The sequence below is a fragment of the Mustela putorius genome, unplaced genomic scaffold (genome assembly GCF_011764305.1).
Source record: "Mustela putorius furo isolate JIRA1106 unplaced genomic scaffold, ASM1176430v1.1 tig00003942_pilon_pilon_pilon, whole genome shotgun sequence".
Lineage (NCBI taxonomy): Eukaryota > Metazoa > Chordata > Mammalia > Carnivora > Mustelidae > Mustela > Mustela putorius.
This window is the reverse complement of record NW_025422087.1, coordinates 6,614,957-6,639,727: the sequence shown is the minus strand read 5'-3', so window position 1 is coordinate 6,639,727 and position 24,771 is coordinate 6,614,957. Positions and strand designations below refer to the sequence as shown.

Sequence of the window (24,771 nt, the reverse complement as noted above, 5' to 3'; positions counted from 1 at the left end):
TGACACAGCTGTGATCATCCTCTTGGAGCATTCCTGTGCCCCTGCCCCTGAGTCTGGCCAACACTGCACAACCCCAGTCCTCCTGAGTGTCCCCTTTTGTGGCATTTGTCACACAAGGCTGTCACTTGTCTCTCGGTCTGTCCTTTCTGCTTGGAGTAGATGTCTTTCATGGATGCCTGGCTGGATAATAAGTGGGTGAATGGTTTAGGGGTTTTTTGTCCTGGAACAGCAGGCATCCTTCAAAATCCTGATGGGCAGGGTGAGTCTCTGTCCTTCTGTGTATCCCCAGCCTTGGTGAAACATAATGTCCAGGACAAGGATTTGGGAGTCCTCCCAGATGAAGTTTGTTCTATGAGAGTGGATTCCTTCTGAGATCATTATGGAACCACATTGCATGGCCGTTCCTGTAAGACAGAAAGCATGCTACTGTATTGTATTATCCTTGCACAATGTGGCTAACAAAGAAGAAACACACACTCACACTCACGAGTTCACACTTACACCTCTGTTTCTGAGCATCACTACCATGTAAACTACAGTGAATTCCCTTTGGACTGCAGACATGTAGATGTGCAACTCAAGGTGTAAATAGAAGAGGATGGAGATGGCATTGTAGCTAAAAGGGTGGAAGTCCTTGCCTCTGGGGGTGAAGAAATTAGATTTTATCCAGAAGACATTACGTTATACTCAAAGAAGTGATATGATCCTAGGATCTTTGAGACGAGGGATGGGCACAGACTTTTCTGTGAAGTCTTCTGTAAAGATTTTCTGTTAGGTGTTGAAATCCATGTAGTATCTCTGACAATGACTCCATTCTTGCATTGTGGCTTGAAAATATCCACAAACCATCCATAACTAATGTTCCAGCAATTACTGATAGACAGAATACAGGGGGAAGTCCCATTTGGCTCATGGATGGTAGTTTCCCACACCCCAGATTTGCAGCATGGTGGATAATGGGGAAAAGGGCTCTTCTTTTCCAATGGCAGAGTGGAAGTACACTGGGATCTAACCTACCTAACACCAGCCCCTCCACTTAAAAGGAAAAAAAAGATGATAGTGAGATTGGCCAACAATAAAGGCCTCAAGAATTCCCCCACATTTCTCTGTAGGCTTCGAGTATTCCATGTTTGTCTGTGATTGAATTCCATGTTGGGTATTGTTTGGCTGAGGATGTCTCCATTGCCTGGCAGATATATCTGGTGTGTTATATACCATGCAGATGGTCATCTTGTTCCGGCCAAGACCATGAGCATATTTAGGGTTCTGAGTTAGCAGAGGATCTAGCATGTGCGGGCTTCAGGACAAGTCTGATTCAGCCCTTAGCAATGTTATGGAGCACCTGGCTTCCTAGACCCTCTGTGGCATTGGCATAGGCCTGGCCAAGGCCACTTCTGTAGTCACATTGGACAAGTCCCTGGCTTGGATGGTCCACCCCACTTCATTATCTGGGACCAGGTCACATGTTCATGGATGAGCCAATTCCTGGAGCCAAGGAATTGAGCTGTGTAGACTGCCACAGGTTGTTATGATCTCTGTTGTAATGATTTTTCTAATGGTGGTGGTGGTAAGATCTTCTGGAATGCCTCTATTAATAAAATGAATATTAATTTCTAATAGTAAGTGGGTCCAAGGTGCTGGCTTAGCACCTAGCATCTCAGTCCCAGCACCTTGGTAATACTGTACTACTCTGCAGAGACAATGGATGAGAATGAACAAAGTGGATGGAAACTGGTCTGGAGTGCACAAGGGAAGCATGTGTGGGTATGTGTAGGGGAGTGGGGATAATAGCTCTGGCCAAGCTGTATCTCCAACTTAACTAGGTTTGAGAAGGTGCAAGGAGTCTTTGGTATTTCACCACCCATCATTTTGCAGATGAAGAATATGCCTTTTTCATGGAGTATGGCAAGACTTGTTCCAAGTATTCTCTAGTTGGTATAGAAGTCAGGAAGGGCAGCATATTCCATCTGCTAGGATATGTGTGAGAGGCTGAGTGCTCTCAAGAAGGTATCTGGCTTTCGCAGGGCTCACTGTGAGCCTATACACAGGACTGACAAAGACAGTTCATGATTTTGTTCTGAGGATGGAGTACTGGAAGAATGTGGTGCCCTGTGTAATCTTGGGAAGGGGGCAGACCTGGAGTCCACTGTAGAGTTACTTTGTGGGAGTGGTGGTGATCTGCAGCATCCACTTCATGATATGTCTGTCTTTTATTGAGTTCTGGGTGTGGTTTCTGTGACTTTGTCCTAATGGCTGTGATTACCAAGGAGTGGGATTTTTTGACTTCCCTGTAAGAGTTGGTCCACCAGGACTGGGGCAAGTCCTATTTTGCTGCTGAGAAGTGTGTCTCTAGTGGTTGGAGTGTGTATTACAAGCCTAGAGGTCAATGATGGGGTGGTTACAGTGGTCAGCAGGCTGTTAATGATTTTTATGGGTGAATTTCATAGGATGAGATGTTAGATGTTATGGTTAGGGATCCTCAATAAGTGCCCATAAAGGGTGCTTTTTCTAAGTTTCATATTCAATATCTTTTTATTGCTTCTAAGACCCCTTCTTGTACTTGGTATTCCAATGAGCATTCCATTACAACATTGCCTGCATTTTACCTGTGTGTTAATGAGGATTTGAGAAAGGAAAATGTTGTCAATGCTTCCACAAATTGTCCACTGGAACAGCCAAATAATAAATTCTTATTTTTTTACATAAAATAGGAAGTATCTGCTGTGATTCTTAGTTTAAACCAGGGGATGGGTCCTCTTTTGGTAGTGGTAATGAGTACCATAGGCCTTCCTAGGGAACATTATCAGATTCTATTGGAAACTTGGTGTTTGTTATTGTGGAAGAATCACAAGTCGACCAATTATTTGTCTCCTGTTTCATTTTCCGTGAACAGTTATATGATATTTGGTTTCACACCTCTATCATTGTGAAATCATCCCAACCTTGGCACCAGCTTGCCCTCATCTGCCAAAGGTATGTTTGGGCCAAGAAAAAATATGCTTCTGGGTGACTGGAAGACTCTAGGATCAGAATGCTGTCAGTAGGGAGTTACTGGGATCCTAAATTCCAAACCAGCTCCTGACACCCAGATGAAATACGTTACAGATTTAGAAATTTCAGAAAGAAACTTTGTGTCTATGATGATAACTGAACATCCCTAAACCTAACCTTAACCCTTAACTTTAATGCTGAAACCTAACATGACCTTAAAGCCCAAACTAGAACCCTGAATCCCAAACCTGAAATTGAATCCAAAGCCTGGAATCTGAACCTGAGCCCTGGAGTCAAGCCCTAAACCATGAACCTGAACCTTAAACCAGAGTTCTGAGTCATGAACCCTGAACCCAAATCCCAGTATGAATCCAAGCTCTAAATTTGACCTTGAACCTTATCCCAGATGCCCTGAGTCTTAAACCCTAAATCATAAACATAAAGCCCTAAGCTCTAACTATTCCCTTGCCCCTCACTCAAAGTCCTCATCCTGACCCTGATCTAGAACTCTGACTGAAACCTGAACCTGAATCCAAATTCAAACCCTTTACCACACTGTGTTTATGCATTCACCATTGATGGACATTTGCAGTTTCTACCTTTTGATTCTTGTGAACACTGTTTGGGTTGAGAGCTAGGGCTGGGGTTTTGGATTGGGGTCAGGGCCAGGCTTGAGAGCAAGTTGAAGTCAAAGTGTGGGTCTGCATCAGGGCCAGGGTCATGTTTGGGGCCACTGTTTGGGTCAGGAATTGTTGTCATTCCATATTGTTTCCAACTCATTGTTCCTTAGCTATTTTTGGAGAAGTTGGGGGATATTGGGCTCCATGCAGCTTGAATTTCCAGAATGAAATGGCTTCAGCTGGACCCCGGGAGGGAGCAGGTGCTTCCGCTGAAGGGTGATCTCCCCTAGTCCTGCACTACGTCCACCCCCTGCAGAGGGTGCAGGACCCCAGCTCCTGCCCTGAGCCTGGCCTGAGCAACTGCAGCTGGGACAGGAGACCAGGAGACGGGCCTCCTCACGACCCATGGTGGAGGCATCTGGAGTATGTGGGGCCTCTCCCATGCTGACAGGACAAGCTGGGGAGCATGTGGGTCCACATCCACATGGACAGGACCTGCTATGGAGGACATGGGGCCGCGTCCACACTGAGAGCAGTCCAGTGCCCTCAGGACCAGCCACTGGAGGAGAGGAGAAGGTGAGGAGAAGCCACCTGAGCAGGGACTGGTGAGGGGGTGTGTGGTCTCAGGACCCCACAGAGGAAGGGAACATTGTATAGACACTGGAAATTCCATGATTTTGTGTGTGATGACGTGGTCTCCTGTGGTGCTGAGTATGGGGCTGTGGGGTCTCCCCTTTCTGGTCTCCTCAGGTCCCACAGCTGTTTGTGCATATTCAGTTCCTGGGGCTCCTCAGACAGTGTACGTTGGGGGGCAATGCCCGCCTCAGTGCTTTTGCTCCTCCCGCCTTGGTCCTGCAGGGTCCTTCCCGTGTCCACACCCGCTTCAGGGTTGGTCTGGTGTCTAGAAGTTCATGAGTGACAGTGCGGACTCCCTAGTTGGCTTTGGGGAGAGTAGGTATTTTCCCAGTGTCAGTTCTTGCCTGAGCACAGAGTTTCTTCCCATCTCCATGTGTTTCCCTTCCTGTCATCAGTGTCTCACGGCTGTCAGAGGACAGGCCTGTCACCTTCTTGGTTCAGGGGACTTCTAGGTATCTTGTTCTTTTGGATGCAGTAGTAAATGAGATCATTCTCCATAGTCTCTTTTCTGTTGGTTCCTTGGGAACACATAGAAATGCTATTGATTTGTGTATATTGATTTTGTTCCTTGCAAGTTTCTTAAATTTATTAGTTCTGTTCACCTTAAACTCTGCCAGCTATTTGGCCAGCAAAGTGGGTTTATTTGGGAAGAGCAGAGAATGGTGACCTGGGATGAGCAAGCTATGGGCACATCACAGGCAAGTGCAAGAAACAAAGGAGAGGAACATTTTTTCATGGAGAAGGAGGAAGAAGTTGGGAGGGTTGCTTAGAAGGAAAGTTCACTGGAGAAAGGCAGGGGTTCGAGGTGATGAAGGATTCTTACCAGCCGAGCTGTGGGGATGGTGGATCTCTTGTAGGAGATGAACTCTCGGGCTTCCCCTGTGGAGCCTGGAATGGATGAGTCTCTCCTGTGGTGGATTGTAGTGTGGAGTCTGTAATGGGCATTGAGCGGCAGGTGCCCCCTTCCAGTCTCCCCTTCTGGCGTCCCCAGTCCACTTTACTGAGAATTCCCTTTATGCTTTTTCACAGTTCTAACCAGGTTGTGGTGCAATGTTGTGGAAAACTGGAATTCCAGATCCCACTGCTTCTACTGCACCCAAGACACGGGGCCCCCCGATTTAAACCTCCCATGAGTCTCTGGCTAACGTGTGGCCTCTTCCAAGGGCAAGGGGCCTCTCCATGGTGGGTGAACTGGATATGGGAGGGCTTGGCCCCCATCCCAAAGTCTGATGTTCTCTCTGCTTCTGTGATGTGGTGCTGATGTGGATGTTTGGAAGAATCATTTACTCTGTGGTGATTTCAAATCTGCATTAACTTGTCACAGCAGCACAAATATGCTTTATCTCCACACTCAGTCTCCCAGCTGTCATTTCTTTACCACGTTTGCCACTTCACATGGGCTACTTCAGTGCATTTTACCCCGAAGCAGGACACTATCCTGTGGAAACACCATATAACCCCAAGTGAGGAAATTGTGATTGTTCCCACATTTGAACCCAGAGCACAGCCATTTCAGCTGTCACCACCTCACTGATGGTCTGAAATGTCTTCTCCATTCAGATCCAGTTCTCTTCTTCTGGAACTTTTTCCAGGACTTTCCCTTCTTTGGGTAACCTTGATGGATTTAAGCAGCACAGACGGCTCCAATCTGAGTGGTATTTCTATATGGCTTATGTCACTGGGGCTGTTTTTAGTGTCCATCTACCTTGTGACATGCATTGTCCTTCATGCACTTTTTCATGGTGACTGAACATAAGAACGTTGACCCCTTAAAACATTTCAGGTACACAGTTGTCTGGCCTTAGCTGAGTTATACATTATTGTACGTCATTCTCCAGATCTTTTTCATTCTCTCTGAGGGAGACTGTATGCATGAGATGCCAATTCCCCATTGCCCTTTCCCCTCAGTCCCTGAAACCACATCCAGCTTTGTGTCCCACACACCTCTTCCAAGTGGACTCATAGAGTGTCTGCCCTTCTGTGACTGGCTGATTTCAGTCAGCATAATGACTTCCAGGTTCAATCTGTGTTGTAGCCCATGTCAGAACTCCCTTTGTTTTTAAGGCTGAATCGTGTTCCATCATGTATAAACCACATTTTTTTTTTTTTTATCCATTTATCTGTCAGTGGACACTTGGGTTAGTTCCACCTTTTGGCTGTTGTGAGAAATGCTGCTCTGAATAAGATACTTCTACTTTCAGTTTTGGGGGGCATATAGGCTGCAGTGGAGTTCTGTGTTTAATATTTTTAGGCAACAATAAATGAACTATTTTACTTCATTCCTTCATAGGGCAGAACAAGATTGCCATTTATGGATCTACCTCATTTTGTTTATCCTTTTCTTTTTGGGGGTGTTTAAATTTGTTTTCAAAAGCTTTTTTTTTTTTTTTTTTTGGATGGACATTTGCATAGTTTCTAGTTTTTGCTTATTGTGAGCATGGCTGCTATGAATATTTCCAAACATTTTTGTTTGTTTTTTTGAAGCAGTGTTTTCAATTTTATGGATATGTATCTAGGAGTGCAATTTTTTTTTTTTACCATATGGTGATTCTGCTTTGATCTATTTGGGTAAATGCCAAATTAATTTTAATACATAGACTGCACTGTTTTTCACAAGCGAGGTTTAAGGTTTTCAGTTTCTCAACATCCTTTTGTTATTTTTACTTTTTTAAAAAAATTTCTTTTCAGTGTAACAGTATTCATTGTTTTTGCACCACACCCAGTGCTCCATGCAATATGTGCCCTCCCTAATACCCACCACCTGGTTCCCCCAACCTCCCACCCCCAACCCTTCAAAACCCTCAGGTTATTTTTCAGAGTCCATAGTCTCTCATGGTTCACCTCCCCTTCCAATTTCCTTCAACTCCCTTCTCCTCTCCATCTCCCCATGTCCTCCATGTTATTTGTTATGCCCCACAAATAAGTGAAACCATATGATAACTGACTCTCTCTGCTTGACTTATTTTTACTTTTCTTGATCTTAGTGATTCTACTTGTGTAAAAGGACAATCTAATTGGTTTAAATCTTCATTTACATAAAGACTAATAATGTTTAACATCTATTCATGTATTGTTCACCATTTGTACGATTTCTCTGGAGAAGGGTCTATCCAAGTCCTTTGCCCATTTTAAAATTGGGGCTGTCTTTTTGTTGAGAAGTTGTAAATCTCTTTATATATTCAGGGCAACAGACTGTTATTAGATAAATAATGTACAAATATTTTCTTCCATTCTGGGGGCTGTCTTTTCACTTTCTGGATAGTATTTTCTGATGCACAAATATTTTTAGTTATTTTTTACATTTCTTTTTAAAGAGTGAGTGAGAGAGAGTGTGGGAGTGGACAGGGACAGAGGGAGAAGGAAAGAAAATTTTAAGCAGGCCCCACACTTCATGTGGAGCGTGATGTGGGGCTCAATCTCAATCTCAATCTCAATCTCATGACCCTGAGATCTGGGCCAAAATTAAGTGTCAGACAGCTAACCAACTGAGCCACCCAGGTGCCCAGGACAGATTTTTAATTTTGAGGCTATAATTTTATCTATTTTTTTCTTTCCCTTCTTACATTTATTTTTTCTTTCCCTTCCCTTTTTCTTTTCCCTTTTCTTTCCCTTTTAGATCTGATTTGGTGGCATATCTAAAAGCATTGTTAAATCCAAGATTATGAAGATTTATCCCCATTTGATTTTTCTAGAGTTTATAATTTTACTCTTACATTTAAGCCTTTAACTTATTTTGAGTTAATATTTATATGTGGTGTGAGGTAAGGGTCCAGTTCCATTCCTATATACATGGGTATCCAATTGTCTAGCACCCTTTGTTGAAAAGAGCATTCTGTCCCCCCAGCATAATGTTGTCCACCCTTGTCAAAATTCAGAGGACCATAGATGAAGGGGTTTATTTCTGGAATCTCAGTTAAATCCCACTGATCTGTATGCATACTTAACTTTTTTTTTTAAATTTTATTTACTTAAAAATTTTTAAAATATAAATTCAATTAGTAAATATAGAATGTATTATTTATATCAGGGTGTATGCATACCTTTATGACTATCACAATGTTTTATTTACTGTTGCTTTTCAAAAAAATTTTTTTTAAAAGATTTTATTTATTTATTTGACAGAGAGATCACAAGAGGCAGAGAGGCAGACAGAGGGACGGGGGGAAGCAGGCTCTCTGCTGAGCAGATGCAGGGCTGGAGCCCAGGACTGAGATCATGACCTGAGTCCAGGACCAAGATCATGACCTGAGCCGAACAAAGGCAGAGGCTTAACCCACTGAGCCACCAAGGTGCCCCTTGCTGTTGCTTTTTATTAAGATTTGAACTTTGGAAGTATGACCTGTCTCCTTTGATTTTCTTTTTCAACATGGTTTTGTCTATCTTGTGGTCCCTTGAAATTCCATATGACTGTTACAATTAGCTTGTGCATTTCCTCCCAAAGGCCTTTGTGAAATTTCTTGGGAAAACATTGAATTTCCACATTACATTGTGTACTATTGCCATCTTATCAATAGTATGTCTTTTCATCACCATGGGGTGTCCTCAGATTTATTTAGGTTTCCCTTACTTTCAGCAATGTTTTATAATTTTCAGTGTATAAGATTTGTACCTTGATTACATATATTCCTAAGTATTTTGTCCATGTTGGTGTTCCCTAAAATGGAATTATTTTCTTAAATTCCTTTTTGGATGATTCAAAAATTGCTAGTGTATATAAATAAGAGAGATTTTTGTGTATTGATATTTTTCCTGTAACTTTGTGGAATTAGGAAACTGGCTGTAATCACTTTTTGTTGATTCATTAGGAAGCTCTCTATATAAGATGATGCCATCTCTGGTCTCTGAGTAGACCTAGTTCTGTTTCCTTTCACATGTGGATTCCTTATTTCTTGCCTTATTGTTCTAGGTAGAACTTGCAGTACAATACTGAGCAAGGAGTGAAAGCCAGCATGATGGACTTGTTTGTGATTTCAGAGTAGAGCTGTCAGTCCTCAAAATGGAGGATGATGTTTGATTATGGTTAGGGTGGGGTTAAGGTTAGGGGTTAAAGGTTAGTGTATCCCTGTCCTCTGCTGTACAGAGCCCATTCTTCTCTGGTAAGCAGAGTGATCTTTTCAGAACATAACTTTTGAGCCTCTTTGTGACCCAGCTGCCTGTCCTCTCCAGCCTCACCTCTCTCACCATATCTCCCTACCCCTGTGGGCCTCCCAGGTGTGTGGTCATCCTACATGTGCCTCTGGCCTGAGTCCAAGCCTTTACATTCTCTGTACTCTCCCCTTGCTTCATGTCTGGCTTGTTCCCCTGTTGGCTGGACCTGGATTTGCCCCCCAGCGACCTGACTCATGTCTGCTGGATGTGGCCTTGCCCCTATTTTAATGTAGTGCCCACTTTCCCTGTGTGAGTGATTTCCTAACTTTCCAGGTATGGGGAAAACACAGGGAAGTAGCCTTAGTGCCTGTGTGAAAAAATCAGTTTCAGGGCACCTGGGTGGCTCAGTCATTAAGCATCTGGCTTCAGCTCAGGTCATGATCCTGTGGTCCTGGGATTGAACCCCACCATGTCATGCTCTCTGCTCAGCAGGGAGCATGGCTCTCCCTCTCCCACTCCCCCTACTTGTGTTCCCTCTCTAGCTGTCTCTCTCTGTCAAATAAATTAATAAAACCTTAAAAAAAATCAGTCCCAGAGGAGCTCACCACACTTGCTGACCTGACTCATGTCTGCTGGATGGGGAGCTGCTGGATGGGGGAGCTGCTATTCCAAGTCCCCTCAAAGAGACAAGACTTCCAACTTCTTGGGGCCAGGGAGAGGTAGACCTAGACCTGGAAGCTTACATTCTTGGATTCATGGCTAAGGCCTAAGCAAGCCCCCTCTTCTTCCAGTGGTCCTCTTTCCCCTTCCCTGCCCATGGGCTAGACCTGATTCTTGATCTGGGGGAGTTCAAGGGTGACCCCTCCGAGGAACACCAGTGGTTGACTGATGGACCTTGTCAGCAAGAGGTCCAGTAGCCTTCAAGGGAGGACCCTATAGGGAGTGGAGACAGCTATAGAGGGGCCAGCAACAGCCCACTCAAAACAAAGTGGAACAGGAGACCAGCCCTGCTGATTCTATTCAGTTTGTAGGCCATAGAAAGGAGGGCTGTGCCCAAAGGTGCTCTACTCCTGGCAGATAAGGACAGGACCTACATGGGGTCAGCCAGGGGAGAACGCCTAAAGGGTTTGCCTGGGAGCTCAGCACATGGGCAGTGTTTCTGGCTCCAGCATGCTGACTGTGGGGTTGGTTTCCCACCTTTGAAGCCTCAGGCTCCCTTTTGTATGATGGGGTGCTGATGGCCCCCATCTCTGGGAGTAGAAATTAGGGAGGCCCTATGCAGTGACTTGCTCAGGACAGGCTGGGACAGTGGCTGTTGCTTAAAGCAGCGCAGGGCCTGCCTCCTTGAAGAAGCACACATTCATGGCCCCCAGCTCTGGGGTCCTGGTGCCAGCCTCTGACAGTGACCCTCCTCCCGCCTTGTCCCTTGTCCTTGTAGATTGGTGGTCTTCCTGGAGCTGTTCCTGCAGAGATCAGAGAAGCCCATCATGGTGGGACACAGGGTCACCTACTAGGTCTTCACCAACCAGTGGGCTGCCTGGTCTGTGTTCCCTGCCCCCCTGAGCTGGCTAGAGAGTTGTGGGATGTGTCTATGCAGTGCATGGCGATGGTCAGCCACTTATATGTTCAGGGCTTCCTCCATGAGATGGACAATCTTGTGTGTGTGGATGTGGACATGAAATTCTGGGATTATGTGGGCATGGAGACCCTGTCCCCCCTCTTTGGCACCCTGCACCCCAGTTTCTACCAGGTGGCCCTTGAAGAGACTTCAAGAGACTTCAGGTACCAGCACTGGCCACAGTTCTAGGCCAGTGCTGGGGACCAGGGTGAGGTTTACTACATGGAGGCCTTTTTGGGGGAGCTGGTGGTGGATGTTAACTGACTGACCTTGGCCTGTCACCAGGTGATGAGGGTCGACCTGGCCAATGTGGCATGATGTGAGCCACTTGAATATGTATCTGCTGGACCACAAGCCCACCAAGGTGCTATCCCTGGAGTACCTGTGGGACCTGCAGCAACTGGGCTGCCCTCACCATGCCCCACCCACCCCCTATGCTCTCCACCCCCCATTGTGAAGAAGCTGAGATTTGGGCCATGCCCAAGAATTATCAGGATGTCCAGAACTCATGAGAGGCTGTCCCAGGAGGACCTGTGGGACCCAAAGCTGCTGGTCTGTACCCTGGAGGACCTGTTGGACCCACGGCACTGGGCTGCCCTCCCCCCACTTCATGAAGAAGCTGAGATTTGTTGTGCTCAAGAATCAACAGGACATACAGGACTCATGAGAGGCTGTTTCCAGAGGACGTGTGGGGCCCACAGCTCCTAGGCTGTTATCTGGAGGACCTGTGGGACCCATGGTGACTGGCCTGTTCTACCCCCACCTTCATGGAGAAGCTGATATTTGTGACAGTACCCAAGAATCGCCAGGACATCCAGAACTCATGGGGGGCTGTCCCCATCTCCATCAGGGAATGCTGTCCTGAACAGAATTGTCAGGTCATGTTCTTACTTCTGTCCCCTCAAGACAGACCATGGAGCCCACCACTATCCACATGGGCATGTCCAGGGCCCCCAGCTGTATCTGCCCACAGGAGGCTTACCTGGGGACACACAGTCCTCTCTTTGTGGTCACTACATTTTGATAGCTTCTGGGTCATTTGTAGCAGTGAACAGGCCCAGTTTTATGTCACATGTTTTTCTGTGTCAATGCTGAGCAACCATCTTAAAAAAGAACAGTTGAGGGAAAAGGTTGTCTTCCTGGTTCTAGACAGACACTGCCTGGTAGGGCTGGGAATGGTCCTGCTGATCTGTGGAGGCAGAATGGACTCTGGTTGGGTCTTTCTCCCAGTCCCTGCACCTTGCCACGACCATAGGGCTTCAGGGTCAAGGGTGCACTGAGCCACCTTTCAGACATCCAGACCCCTGACTGCCAGAGGTCTTGACCATGGCCACTAGCTCAGCCTCCAAGAGCATGGAGCCCTCTGGGTTATGTACGGTTTCTATCTTGGTTTTATTTTTTATTTTTTACTTTAATTTAATGTAATTTAATTTTAAAAATTTAAATTCATTAGCCAACATCAGTATATCAGTAGATTTTTAAAAATTTTTAAAATTTTTTATAAACATATATTTTTATCCCCAGGGGTACAGGTATGTGAATCGCCAGGTTTACACACTTCACAGCACTCACCATAGCACATACCCTCCCCAATGTCTATAACCTCACCCCCCTTCTCCCAACCCCCCTCTCCCCAGCAACCCTCAGTTTGTTTTGTGAGATTAAGAGTCACTTATGGTTTGTCTCCCTCCCAATCCCATCTTGTTTCATTTATTCTTCTCCTATCCCCTTAACCCTCCATGTTGCATCTCCACTTCCTCATATCAGGGAGAGCATATGATAGTTGTCTTTCTCTGATTGACTTATTTTGCTAAGCATGATACCCTCTAGTTCCATCCACATCATTGCAAATGGCAAGATTTCATTTCTTTTGATGGCTGCATAGTATTCCATTGTGTATATATACCACATCTTCTTTATCCATTCATCTGTTGATGGACATCTAGGTTCTTTCTATAGTTTGGTTATTGTAGACATTGCTGGTATAAACATTCGGGTGCCTGTGCCCCTTTGGATCACTACGTTTGTATCTTTAGGGTAAATACTCAGTAGTGCAATTTCTGGGTCGTAGGGTAGTTCTACTTTCAACATTTTGAGGAACCTCCATGCTGTTTTCCAGAGTGGTTGCACCAGCTTGCATTCCCACCAACAGTGTAGGATGGTTCCCCTTTCTCCACATCCTTGCCAGCATCTGTCATTCCCTGACTTGTTAATTTTAGCCATTCTGACTGGTGTGAGATGATATCTCATTATGGTTTTGATTTTAATGTAGTGTTCAGTGATTCAGTGATTGCCTGTAACATCCAGTGCTCATCACATGTGCCCTCTTTAATACCTGTCATTCAGCTACTCCGTCCCCCCAACCCCCTCCCTTCTATAACCCTATTTGTTTCCTGGAGTCCAGAGTCTCTTATGGTTTGTCTCCCTCTCTGATTTCTTCCCATTCAGTTTTCCCTCCTTCCCCTGTGGTCCTCTGCTCTATTACTTATGTTCCATGTATGAGTGAAACCATATAATAATTGTCTTTCTCTGCTTGACTTATTTCACTCAGCATAATACCCTCCAGTTCCATCCTTGACAAGGTGAATGGTGGGTATTCATCCTTTCTGATTGATTATTAATATTACATTGTATCTATGGACCACATTTTCTTTATCTGTTCATCTGTTGAGGGACATCTAGGCCTTTCCCACAATTTGGCTATTGTGGACATTGCTGCTATGAACATTGGGGTGCAGGTAGCCCTTCTTTTCACTACATCTATATCCATCTATATCATTGCTGTAAATACCCGGGAGTGCAATTGCTGGGTTGTAGCATAGCTCTTCAACTTATTGAGGAACCTCCGCACTATTTTCCAGAGTGACTGCACCAGCTTGCATTCCCACCAAGAGTGTAAGAAGGTTCTCTTCTCCACAACCTTGCCAACACTTGTTTCCTGTCTGGTTAATTTTAACCGCTCAAACTGGTATAAGGTGGTATCTCATTATAGTTTTGATTTCTATTTCCCTAATTTTGAGGCATGTTGAGCACTTTTTTATGTGTTTCTTGGCCATTTGGATGTCTTCTTTGGAGAAATGTCTGTTCATGTCTTTGGTCTATTTCTTGATTAAATTTTTTGTTCTGTGGGTGTTGAGTTTGATAAGTTCTTTCTAGATTTTGGATACTAGCCCTTTATCTGATATGTCATTTGAAAATATCTTCTTTAATTCTGTTTATTGTCTTTTGGTTTTGTTGACTGTTTCTTTGCTGTGCAAAAGTTTCTATCTTGATGAAATCCCAACAATTCATTTTTGATTTTGTATCCCTTGCCTTTGGAGACATGTCTAGCAAGAACTTGCTGTGGCTGAGGTCAAAGAGGTTGCTGCCTCTGTTTTCCTCAAGGATTTGGATGAATTCCTGTCTTACATTGAGGTCTTTCATCCATTTGGAGTCTAATTTTTGTGTATCTTATAAGGAAATGGTCCAGTTTCATTCTTCTGTATGTGGCCATCCCATGTTCCCAGCAGCATTTATTGAAGACACTTTGTTTTTCCATTGGATAGTCTTTCCTGCTTTGAAGAAGATTAGTTGACCCTAGAGTTGAGGGTCCATTTCTGGTTTCTCTATTCTGTTCCATTGATCTGTGGGTCTGTTTTTATGCCAGTACCATACTGTCTTGATGATTACAGCTTTGTAATAGAACTTGAAGTTTGCAATTGGGTTGCCACCAGCTTTGGTTTTTTCAACATCCGTTTGGCTATTCAGGGTCTTTTCTGCTTCCATACAAATTTTGGGATTATTTATTCCAGTTCTGTGAAAAATGTGGATGGTATTTTGGTAGGGATTGCATGGACTCTTTGGCTTGTTCTAGGGAGCATAGATATTTTGGCAATATTTGTTCTTCCAATCCATGAGCCTGGAATGTTTTTCCACTTCATTGTGTCTTCCTCCATTTCTTTCATGACTATTATATATTTTTCTGAGTACAGGTCCTTTGTCTCATTGGTTAGATAGATTCCTAAGAATCTTATGGTTTTGGGTGCAATTCTACATGGGATGGACTCCTTAATCTCCTTAACTTCTCTATTGTCACATTGTTGCTATGACAACAGCAACATTTGTTGCACAAATGCAAGTGATTTCTGTGCGTTGATTTTATATCCTGCCACTTAACGGAATTTCTGGATGAATTCTAGCAATTTTAGGGTAGAATCTTTTGGTTTTTCTACAGAAAGTATAACATTGTCTACAAAGAGTGATAGTTTGACTTCTTTGCCAATTTGGATGCCTTTTGTTTCTTTTTGTTGTCTGATCGCTGAGGATAGAAATTCTAGTGCTATGTTGAATAGTAGTGGTGATAGTGAACAGCCTTGCCTTGTTCCTGACCTTAGGGGGAAAGCTCTCAGTTTTTCCCCATTGAGAATGATATTCGCTGTGGGTTTTTCACAGATGACTTTATGATATTGATGTATGTACCATTTATCCCTACAATGTGAGGAGTTTTGATCAAGAAAGGATGCTGTACTTTGTCAAATGCTTTTTCAGCATCCATTGAGAGTATCATAAGGTTCTTGTTCTTTCTTTTATTAGTGTATTGTATCACATTTATTTGTGGGCATTGAATCAAGCTTGCAGTCCAGGAATAAATCCAACTTGGTCAAGGAGAATAATCCTTTTAATGTACTGTTGGATCCTATTGGTTAGTATTTTGGTGATAATTTTTGCATCCATCTTTATCAGGGATATTGGTCTGTAATTCTCTGTCTCTGTCTCTCTCTCTCTCTTTTATAATTCTCCTTTTTGATGGGGTCTTTGTCCAGTTTTGGGATTAAGGTAATTCTGGCCTCATAAAATGAGTTTGGAAGTTTTCCTTCCATTTCTATTTTTTGGAACAGTTTCAGGAGAATACGTATTAATTCTTTAAATGTTTGGGTAGAATTCCCCTGGTAAGTTCTCTGGTCCTGGGCTCTTGTTTGTTGGGAGATTTTTGATGACTGCTTCCATCTCCTTAATGGTTATGGGTCTGTTCAGTTTTTGTTTTTTTTTTTTTTCTTCCACGTTCAGTTTTGGTAGTTTACATGTCTCTAGGAATGCATCCATTTCTTCCAGATTGTCAAATTTGCTGGCATATAGTTGCTCATAGTATATTTTTATAATTGTTTGTATTTCTTTGGTGTTGGTTGTGATCTCTTTCATTCATGATTTTACTGATTTGGATCTTTTCTTTTGGAGAAGTCTGACCAGAGATTTTTCAATCTTATTAATTCTTTCAAAGAACCAGCACCTAGTTTAATTGATTTGTTCTATTATTCTTTTGGTTTCTATTTCATTGATTTCTGCCCTGATCTTTATTATTTTTATTTTTATTCTCCTGCTGGGTTCAGGCCTTTTTTTTCTTTTTTCTTTTTTTTTTTTCTGTTCTTCCAGCTCCTTTAGGTGTAGGGTTAGGTTGTGTACTGGAGACCTTTCTTCTTTCTTGAGAAAGGCTTGTATTGCTATATACTTTTCTCTCAGAACTCTCTTTGCTGTGTCCCAAAGATTTTGAACAGTCATGTCTTCGTTTTCATGAATTTTAAAAATTCTTCTTAGTTTTCTGGTTGATCCATTCATTCTTTAGTAGGCTGCTCTTTAACTCCTTGTATTTGAGTTCTTTCCAACTTTCCTCTTGTGATTGAGTTCTAGTGTCCGAGCATTATAGTCTGAAGCAGGGAATGATCCCAATCTTTTGGTACGAACTGAGACCTTACTTATGACCCAGGATGTGATCTATTCTGGAGAATGTTCCATGTGTACTAGAGAAGAATGTGTATTCTGTTATTTTGGGATGGAATGAGCTAAATAAATCTGTGATGTCCATCTGGAAAAGTGTGTTATTTAAATCCTTTATTTTGGGGTGCCTGGGTGGCTCGGTTGGTTAAGTGACTGCCTTTGGCTCAGGTCATGATCCTGGAGTCTTGGAATCAAGTTCCACATCAGGCTCCCACATCAGTAGGGAGTCTGCTTCTCCCTCTGACCCTCCCCCTTCTCATGCTCACACTCTTTCTTATTCTCTCTCTGTCTCTCTCAAAAAAAATAAATAAAAATATTTAAAAAATAAAGTCTTTATTTCCTTGTTGAAATCCATTCTGATACTCTGTGTCTTTTGATGGGACATTTTTCCCATTTACATTCAGGGTAACTATTGAGAGATATAAATTTAGTGCCATTGTATTTAGTGCCTTCCAGAAATTGGTCACTTTTCTGTTCCTAGAATTGCTGTTCTTCTTCTTTTCATCTCCTGTTGAGTTTGTAGGTGTTCAGAATTGTTTGATAATTATCTAGTTGAACTCCTGGGATCCAATGATATTTAGGTCTCCTACTCCTCTGCCATCTTGTCCCACCCCCTCACTCTGAATATTTCTGTTACCTAGAATATTGCCTGGCATAATGGCACCTGATAGATATTTGTGAATGAATGAATAGCTCAAATGAGATATTCTGTGCTTTTGCTTATGCACCATTCTACTTCTGAGCTTTAGTTTATAAGTCTGTAACAACTATTTTTGTATGGAGTTCCTTAAAGGCCTTTAAAAATTTATGGGTTTATTCTTTTAACTTAGTTATGTTCCAAGTAGGTGATATTGCCAAGTAGATTAATTCCAACATAATGAGGTGTTGTGTGTATGTACATGTCTGTAAAACCACACAGTTGTGAATGAATAATGCTTGACCTCCAGCAAGTTAAAGGCTACATGAAAGCAAATTAAAGGCTACATGTAAATCACTGTTCAGTATAGATGTTACTGTATTATTTGTTGCTATATGATGGTGGTCACATGGTTAGACCTCCTGTCATTGACTTTGGATGCTTATAGTTGTCAGAGAACATAAAAATGGACCTGATCAATCACTCTACTCCTTAATGTGCTGAGCAGAAGAGTCTGTCTCTCTTTTTTAGCCTCATTCTGGCCTTATATCCCCTCTCCAAACACTGCCTACACAGGGAGAGACAGACAGACAGACAGCAATAGAAAGAGTCAGGACAGAAGCAAGGAGGCAAAGAAGAAGATTTAGGAAGAGGTAGGAGGAGCGTGACTGTGTGTGTGTAGTGAGAGAACAAGAGAAAAAGAGCAATAAATGTCAGCAAAAAGTTTGAAAGAGGGAAAAGGAAGAAGAGTAGGAAAAAGATATTGCAATAAAGAGGAATGTCCTGTGGATAAAATGTTAAGACTGGTACATATTTGGACTTAACCTCTGAAGACAACTCTAGAGAAGTTGTCTCACTTAGCCTCTTTTAATGGAGTGTGAATTACCTGCCCTTGAAGATGACCTTGTCACGTAGCACTATGGCAGCTCCAGGTAACTGTACAAGGCCTGTTTGCTGACTGAATAAATGAATGGCAATAGAAATTCAGACGTGATTCACTTCCTTTAAAAACGTGTCTTTTTAGAATCATAAATAATGTCCAGCTGTTTTCTTATTGGCCGAAAAAGAACATGGCAGGACTCCAAAGATGGCTCAGCAAAGGGCAGGGCTAAGGCTGGAAAGAAACAGTTGTGAATCTAAGTTAAACTCAGCACCTGGTGGGTTTAGAGTTAGCCCCTATTCAGGACAAAAACTTGAGGCTTTTCTTTTTTTTTTTTTTTTTTAAAGATTTTATTTATTTATTTGACAGATCACAAGTAGGCAGAGAGGCAGTCAGAGAGAGGAAGGGAAGCAGGCCCCCCACTGAGCAGAGAGCCCGATGCGGGGCTCGATCCCAGTACCCTGGGACCATGACCCGAGCCGAAAGCAGAGGCCTTAACCCACTGAGCCACCCAGGTGCCCCGAGGCTTTTCTTTTTTTGAACAATAACATAAAAGAGGTGGAAATGAAAAATTCAAAGTAAGTGAGGAACCAAGATTTTTTTAAGGATTTTGTTTTTAAGTAATTTATATACCCAACATGGGGCTTAAACTTATAACCCCAAGATCAAGAGTTGCATGCTCTGCCAACTAAGCCAGCCAGGTGCCCCGAAACCAAGCATTTTTAAGGGAGAATATAAGCCACGGAAGAGTGGAAAAAACTAAGACAAAAGGTTTTGTTATTTACTGAACACAGAACGATACAGCCTTTGATCTCTAAGGCTACTGCCAGCTACATAAAAACAGGAAAGGTAAATCAATTAATATCCACTGGCTCAGTCTCTATGATGGCTACCACATGATCTGAGGTTTCCACCCTACTCCATCCAGTGACTCTTCAGTAATGTGTGTAAAACTTTTCCTTAAGATCCCTTTCTGGATCTCATACTTTTGGTGGACATGTCTGCACATTCTGACCTGGTCAAATAAAAATGAAGAAAAAGTAAGAAGTTTATATAAGCTTAGGTCCTGGATTGAAAATAAAGGAATTGAGAGGAAATTTATATAGAGAGCCACCAGAAACTTCATCTCCCCTCTCCAGCTTAGGTCACTTATGTAGTTTGAGCCTATGGGATTTTTCTATTAAAAATCTTCCAAACAAATGACTTTGATGGGTTATGAATCCATTTGTAAAATACATCACATGTAAAAATACATCACTTCTAGATAAGTTTGAGAGAATCACTGATTCTCGGGAGGGAAGTTAGAAATTTCGACAAGCTTGTATGACAGTAGACATTAAAAAAAAATAAATGTCAAGATTTAATAAGAGCTATCAAAATAAGCTCCTTATATTTATAATTATTTTAAGTGAGTTTTAAACATTGATTTACTTAGCTATGATGGATATAGAGAGGTTGAAGCCTGGGAGGGGCTTATGGAGGATAAAGAACAGGGGCCCCAGAAACTTATTTATACATTTATGGGACAGGTGGAAAAAGAGGAAACTCATAAACGTGTTAGAAGGAAGAGCTAGCAAAGTAGTGTCGAACAGGAGAGTGGTGTCCTTCATTCCAAGAGAGGAGTTTAAAGGAGGAGGTGGCCATCAGTGAGAAATTCTTCAGAGAAATGAAATAGTTAAAGAAAGGAAACTGTCAGTGGAGTTGTTATCATGAAGATCTCAAGGAGGGGAGCCTCTGTGGAGTGGTGAAGGTAGAGGTATTCACCTGTTGAGAAGTCAAAACAGTGATGACAGAGAGTTTACCATCCTTTCTAAATGTTTAGCTATAAAGAGAAGGTGAGAATAGGCAGATGCTAAAGCAGGGTGTTGGATGGCAGGACTGTCTTCTTAGATATGAGAAATTGGAGCATTGTGAGCTGAGCAGAAAGGGCCAGCAGAGAAGTAAGGTTAACGGTACAGGGGAGGGAGTTTGTGGCTGATGGAGCAAGGTTTAAGGCAGATATCAATTTTGGGTCAAGGACCACCTGTTGTATCCTAGTTGTATCCTATGAGTGGAATTAGATATGTTGTGTCTTTACCCTAACAGCATTTTCCCCAAGAATATTCCTAATCATAAGTGTTTAACATGCCTGTGCATTTGTGTTTTCCAGGATAATGTAGGTGGTAGTAGACCTATTAATCACTTAGGTAAAGAGACTCGTTTATGATTTGTAGTTAATTAGAATGGTTGCTTGTTAATTATATCACTGTTTGTATTCCTAGATTTTACTTATTGCTGTACTCTTATAATCTTCCACATATTAGGAAAGCCTCATTGTCTGAGACTTCATTTCAGAATTCCAAAATAGAATAGGCCCTGTAAGCCTCCTGGAAGAAATGGATTTCTGAACATTGGTGACCTGTGCAATGTATTATCCCAGGGAAACTGAGAGTTAGAACTTTATTATCCTCTTATGATCCTTGAACTTAATATAAACTTCTGGATTTTTAAGCCACATGGACTTGGTTTAAGTGGTTTAATCCACATTATAGATATTCCCCAAAATGGGACAGGACATCAATTTATGTGATATGATCTTAAGAAAACTCAGTTATAGAGAATAGAAGAGATTTAAAGGTATTTGTCTAAGGTGTTATAAGTAGTTGATGACTGACTACAACTATGGCACTAGACCCTGACTTTGACTCTGTATTTCTTTTCCCTGAAGGTGTATTGTCTGTAGCAGGAAAATATACAGTGTCCACTACAAAATCGTTACTGAATCAAATACCCTAGCACCATGAATTTAGAGAATCAGTAAACAGGTGAAAGTTTTATTGGTTCCCAGACAGTCCAGAAATACTTTCTTCTAGTATCTAAACTAGTTGTGAGTTTATAATTCAAAGTAGTTATGCTTGTTCAAGTCCTAGAGGTAAGTGGTTTCATCGTGAACTGGAGCTGGGCTATTCAGATGCCTAAGGCACCCATTCTTGGATCTGCAATTTTGTCATTTAGCCTTATTATTTTCTATATCTTTATTTGTAACCGATTTCTTCCATATGTGTCATGTAGACCGAAGACTATTCCAAAGACATACATTGAGTAATAGGTTTCAATCAGCTTACAGGGCTTTAAAAAGTATTCCTCAAGGACTTTGAGTTCTCCTACTACAAAGCCATTTAAAAGAATACTCTAATTGCATTTTTTATTACTGGCTCAGAAATAAACATTTTCTTTATTAAATATGTATCTTCCATCTTTCAGAAACACGATATTAGACAACTGACATATAAACAGATATATATATAAGGATAAATCTTTGTAATCAGTCTTTCTTTTCCTTATTCAGGATATAAGAAAATACAAATAATTATCTACAATGCTTTGTTTCTAGAGTAAAATTGCCTAAGGCTGTTTGTTAAATAGGACCATATGCCCGTTGATGCTACCTTGGAAAAATTAAAGAGAAATATGTCTTACATGTATTCCTTGTTAATTTTGGAAGATCCATTTCCTTCAGACCTCTCCTGGAGCATTTATAAAATGATGGGGAACGTGATTGGTGACAATTTACCATTTTTCATTTTTATCATATGTGTTCTTTGAATCTTTGCTTTGCTTACAAACTGGAGTGAAGAATCATATTGGGTGAGATAAATTCTTGACAATGTAGCATAAGTATATATGTGGCAAATTACCCAATAATGACTTGATCTGGTACCAGAGTCCCCTTAAGAGACAAACATCAGGGTGATGGGCCTGCATTTGTGGACTCATGATCCCCTATAGAGACTAGGTGGTTGGGGCTGCAGAGCTGTAGTGTATGGCGGGGTAGAGGGATGGTATACTGCCACCTGGGAGCTAAAGCTCAGGTATATGTAATCCCACTTAATTTCCCTCATCATCAAGGCCTCTTTCAGCAACTGCAGTGCGCATAAACTCTAATTTTGATTACAAATAAACCTTAAGAACAAAACAAAATGATGTATGTAAGCTTACCTAGGTCTAACACAGATAAACCATGTACCCTCTTTTTGTATACTCATTTGAGACTCCATGTCGATTTTTTAGAGTATCTTTATTTCAAGACCAGACATTAGTAATACATAGAAACATGGTGAGAATGTGGATTGGATAATTTGCCCCGTTTTTTCCTACTGAGAGATGGCACAGTCTATGGCCTCTTATATTCTCAAGTCATGTTTACTTGCTGTTTGTATTGTCATGGGAAGCGGTTCAAAAACAGAGGTGGGTATTTTCATAACCATCCAGAAATACCAGGTTTAGAAGACAAGTGTAACCTAATACAAAAGACCTTACCCAATCCAAATAAAAGACCTATTTGCTAAAATCAAACATATTTCTTACAGGTTTCTATTTATATAACAGTACAGAATAAGAGTGTAGATCATTAACCCATTAGTATTGTTTTATACTATCTGTTGGCTCACAACTGACTAGTATAGAGCTTCATTTTTTCTGTGAAATTTGCTGCCAACTTCCCTAACATACCTGACCTTGTGCTTTTCATGTCTGTTACTTAACAGTGAGAGTGTAGACATTCACAAACAGTTCCCAGATGCTTGATGCGTGGGCCATGCCTGATGCTTTTCAAGAATGAGAGACACACATTTGTGCTAAGATCGAAATACTCTGGGCTCAGGGTCTATTGCTTATTTATGTTCCTGATGTTGTGAAATGTATTAGGAAACAAATCATTTGATGACCAAAGACTGGCAAAGGACATTTAATAAAATGTCAGCAAATAAAGAAAAGAAGCTGGGAAGTAACTCACTGTAGTGAAAAGACAAGATGGAGGAAAGTTTGAAACCATAAAGGAAAAGTTCAGCCTACTTAATGGAGAGGAAAATTATTTATAGAATCCTAATGGAAAGATTTGACTGATGCAAAAAAATATTTCACTTGATCAAAACAAAATGGTTCTTTTAGTCACTATTAAGCAATAACAGGTAAATTACCAGAACTGCTGTGACATATGAACTCTAAGGTTCTTTCTTGGATGCTACTGGGTCCCCATAATAGGAGGTAATCAGGAGTTCTCAGTCAGCTGCTTACATCCCACTCATTAAAGGCACTCAGAATGAAGCCAGCAATGAAGACATTCAGTTATTCCCTCATGCTTTGGAAAAAGGGGGAAGAGAAAAATTTAAGATATGTCTTGTTAATTAAGGTGTTGTGTTTCCTAGCTATAGTCTCTGTCAGGAGAAACATGGTAACAGCTAATAAACACTATCTGTAGACTTTGCTTTAACATAAACATAAAATAATATGTGGACAAATGCAAAATATAACTTTATTTACCCGATTTTTTTCCACATATAAACTTTCATGATAACAACATGTCCAGGTCTTTACCATTACTTTTCATCCTCAAAAATCAAATCTAAACTCACTGGCCTTTTTGTTAAAAAGAATGGGAATTTCTCTGAGTATGCAAATGGTCCCAATCAAACCACTGTTCTTAAATCCCCTTTAGTATCGCTCATCAATGGGTTCTGTGAAGGCAGAACAGGCAATAGGGATACCGCTGTACGGAAATTAGACCTGAAAGTTACTAAAATATAGCATTGACAGTTCAGGTGCCCTGAACTGTCTTGGGAAAACTGAAGAAAGATATCTTATTTGAGATCTCAGCTCTATCGACATTAAATAATATCCAAGAAGGCAAACGGTACTAGGTTTAGTCAGTGTGTCTTTCTGCTTCTCCACTGGATGCGATAGCTTTGTGTGAAAATCTTCTTTCAAAGTTTCTACTCCTTTGGCCTCTGGAGGGCCAGGCTTGAGGCAGGTAAACATTTCAGAAATCTTTTTCCATCAGTATAGCAGAATGCTGATGATTTCATTTAACATTGAAAAAACAAGGGAAGAGATGCTAAGATTATGTTATTATGGCTACACTGGAATTAGATGTCCTGAATGTTTTTATTTTGTAGACAGTGCAGCCCAACTTATAAGCAGACTATGCAGTGCCAACATGTGGGTGTTCACTGGTAGGTTGGTCATGTTGACTAGCTGTAGATCAACTGCACATCAGCCTACTATACACGGATTCACTCATGCATGTCAGGAACATAAGGGTGAGAAGAACCCATACGTATAGTTCTCGGCACTGTTGATAAATAGTACAGCTTCCCCTGGAATGTGGTGCAGGCCAGAAGTCATTCTGCTGTGCTCTCTGTGTAGAAAGGTTTGGTGTTGGTGGTGATGGAAAGCATTGCAGACGTCATCTTCCAAACACTGTACTTGTCTTAAAGGTAGTCCACTAAAAGTCCAAGGATCTGAAACCATTACTAGGAAATTGGTTTCACTGTACCATCCCCAAGGGTTATTTTGTTCAAAACCCCAAGTTTAAGTGAAGAGGAATCATCTGTCCACACAATGGATGTAGAGAGACTCTTTTTTTTGGTTTTGAAAATCGATTTCCTTCGATGTTTGTGCAGCAGCTGTTTCAACTTGTCCTTGAAAAAGCTGGTTGTGAGAGTGTAGAGGATTGGATTCAAGGCACTGTTTACTGGAAGGAAAAAAATGACTATCCAAGAGATGATTGTGC

General features: G+C 41.7%; 1 protein-coding gene and 1 pseudogene across 1 annotated transcript in view; one reads left to right on the top strand and one right to left on the bottom strand.

Annotated features, from left to right (window-relative positions):
• The first annotated feature begins 4,016 nt into the window (after nucleotides 1–4,016).
• LOC123389017 lies at nucleotides 4,017–24,473 on the top strand (annotated as a pseudogene).
• Nucleotides 23,222–24,771, bottom strand: part of RXFP2 (relaxin family peptide receptor 2) — a gene marked incomplete at its 5' end in the record, with an annotated part of 58,737 nt that continues 57,187 nt past the window's right edge. The window contains one exon of the mRNA XM_013044885.2: nucleotides 23,222–24,771. Within this exon, the coding sequence (XP_012900339.2) occupies nucleotides 24,512–24,771 (260 nt within the window).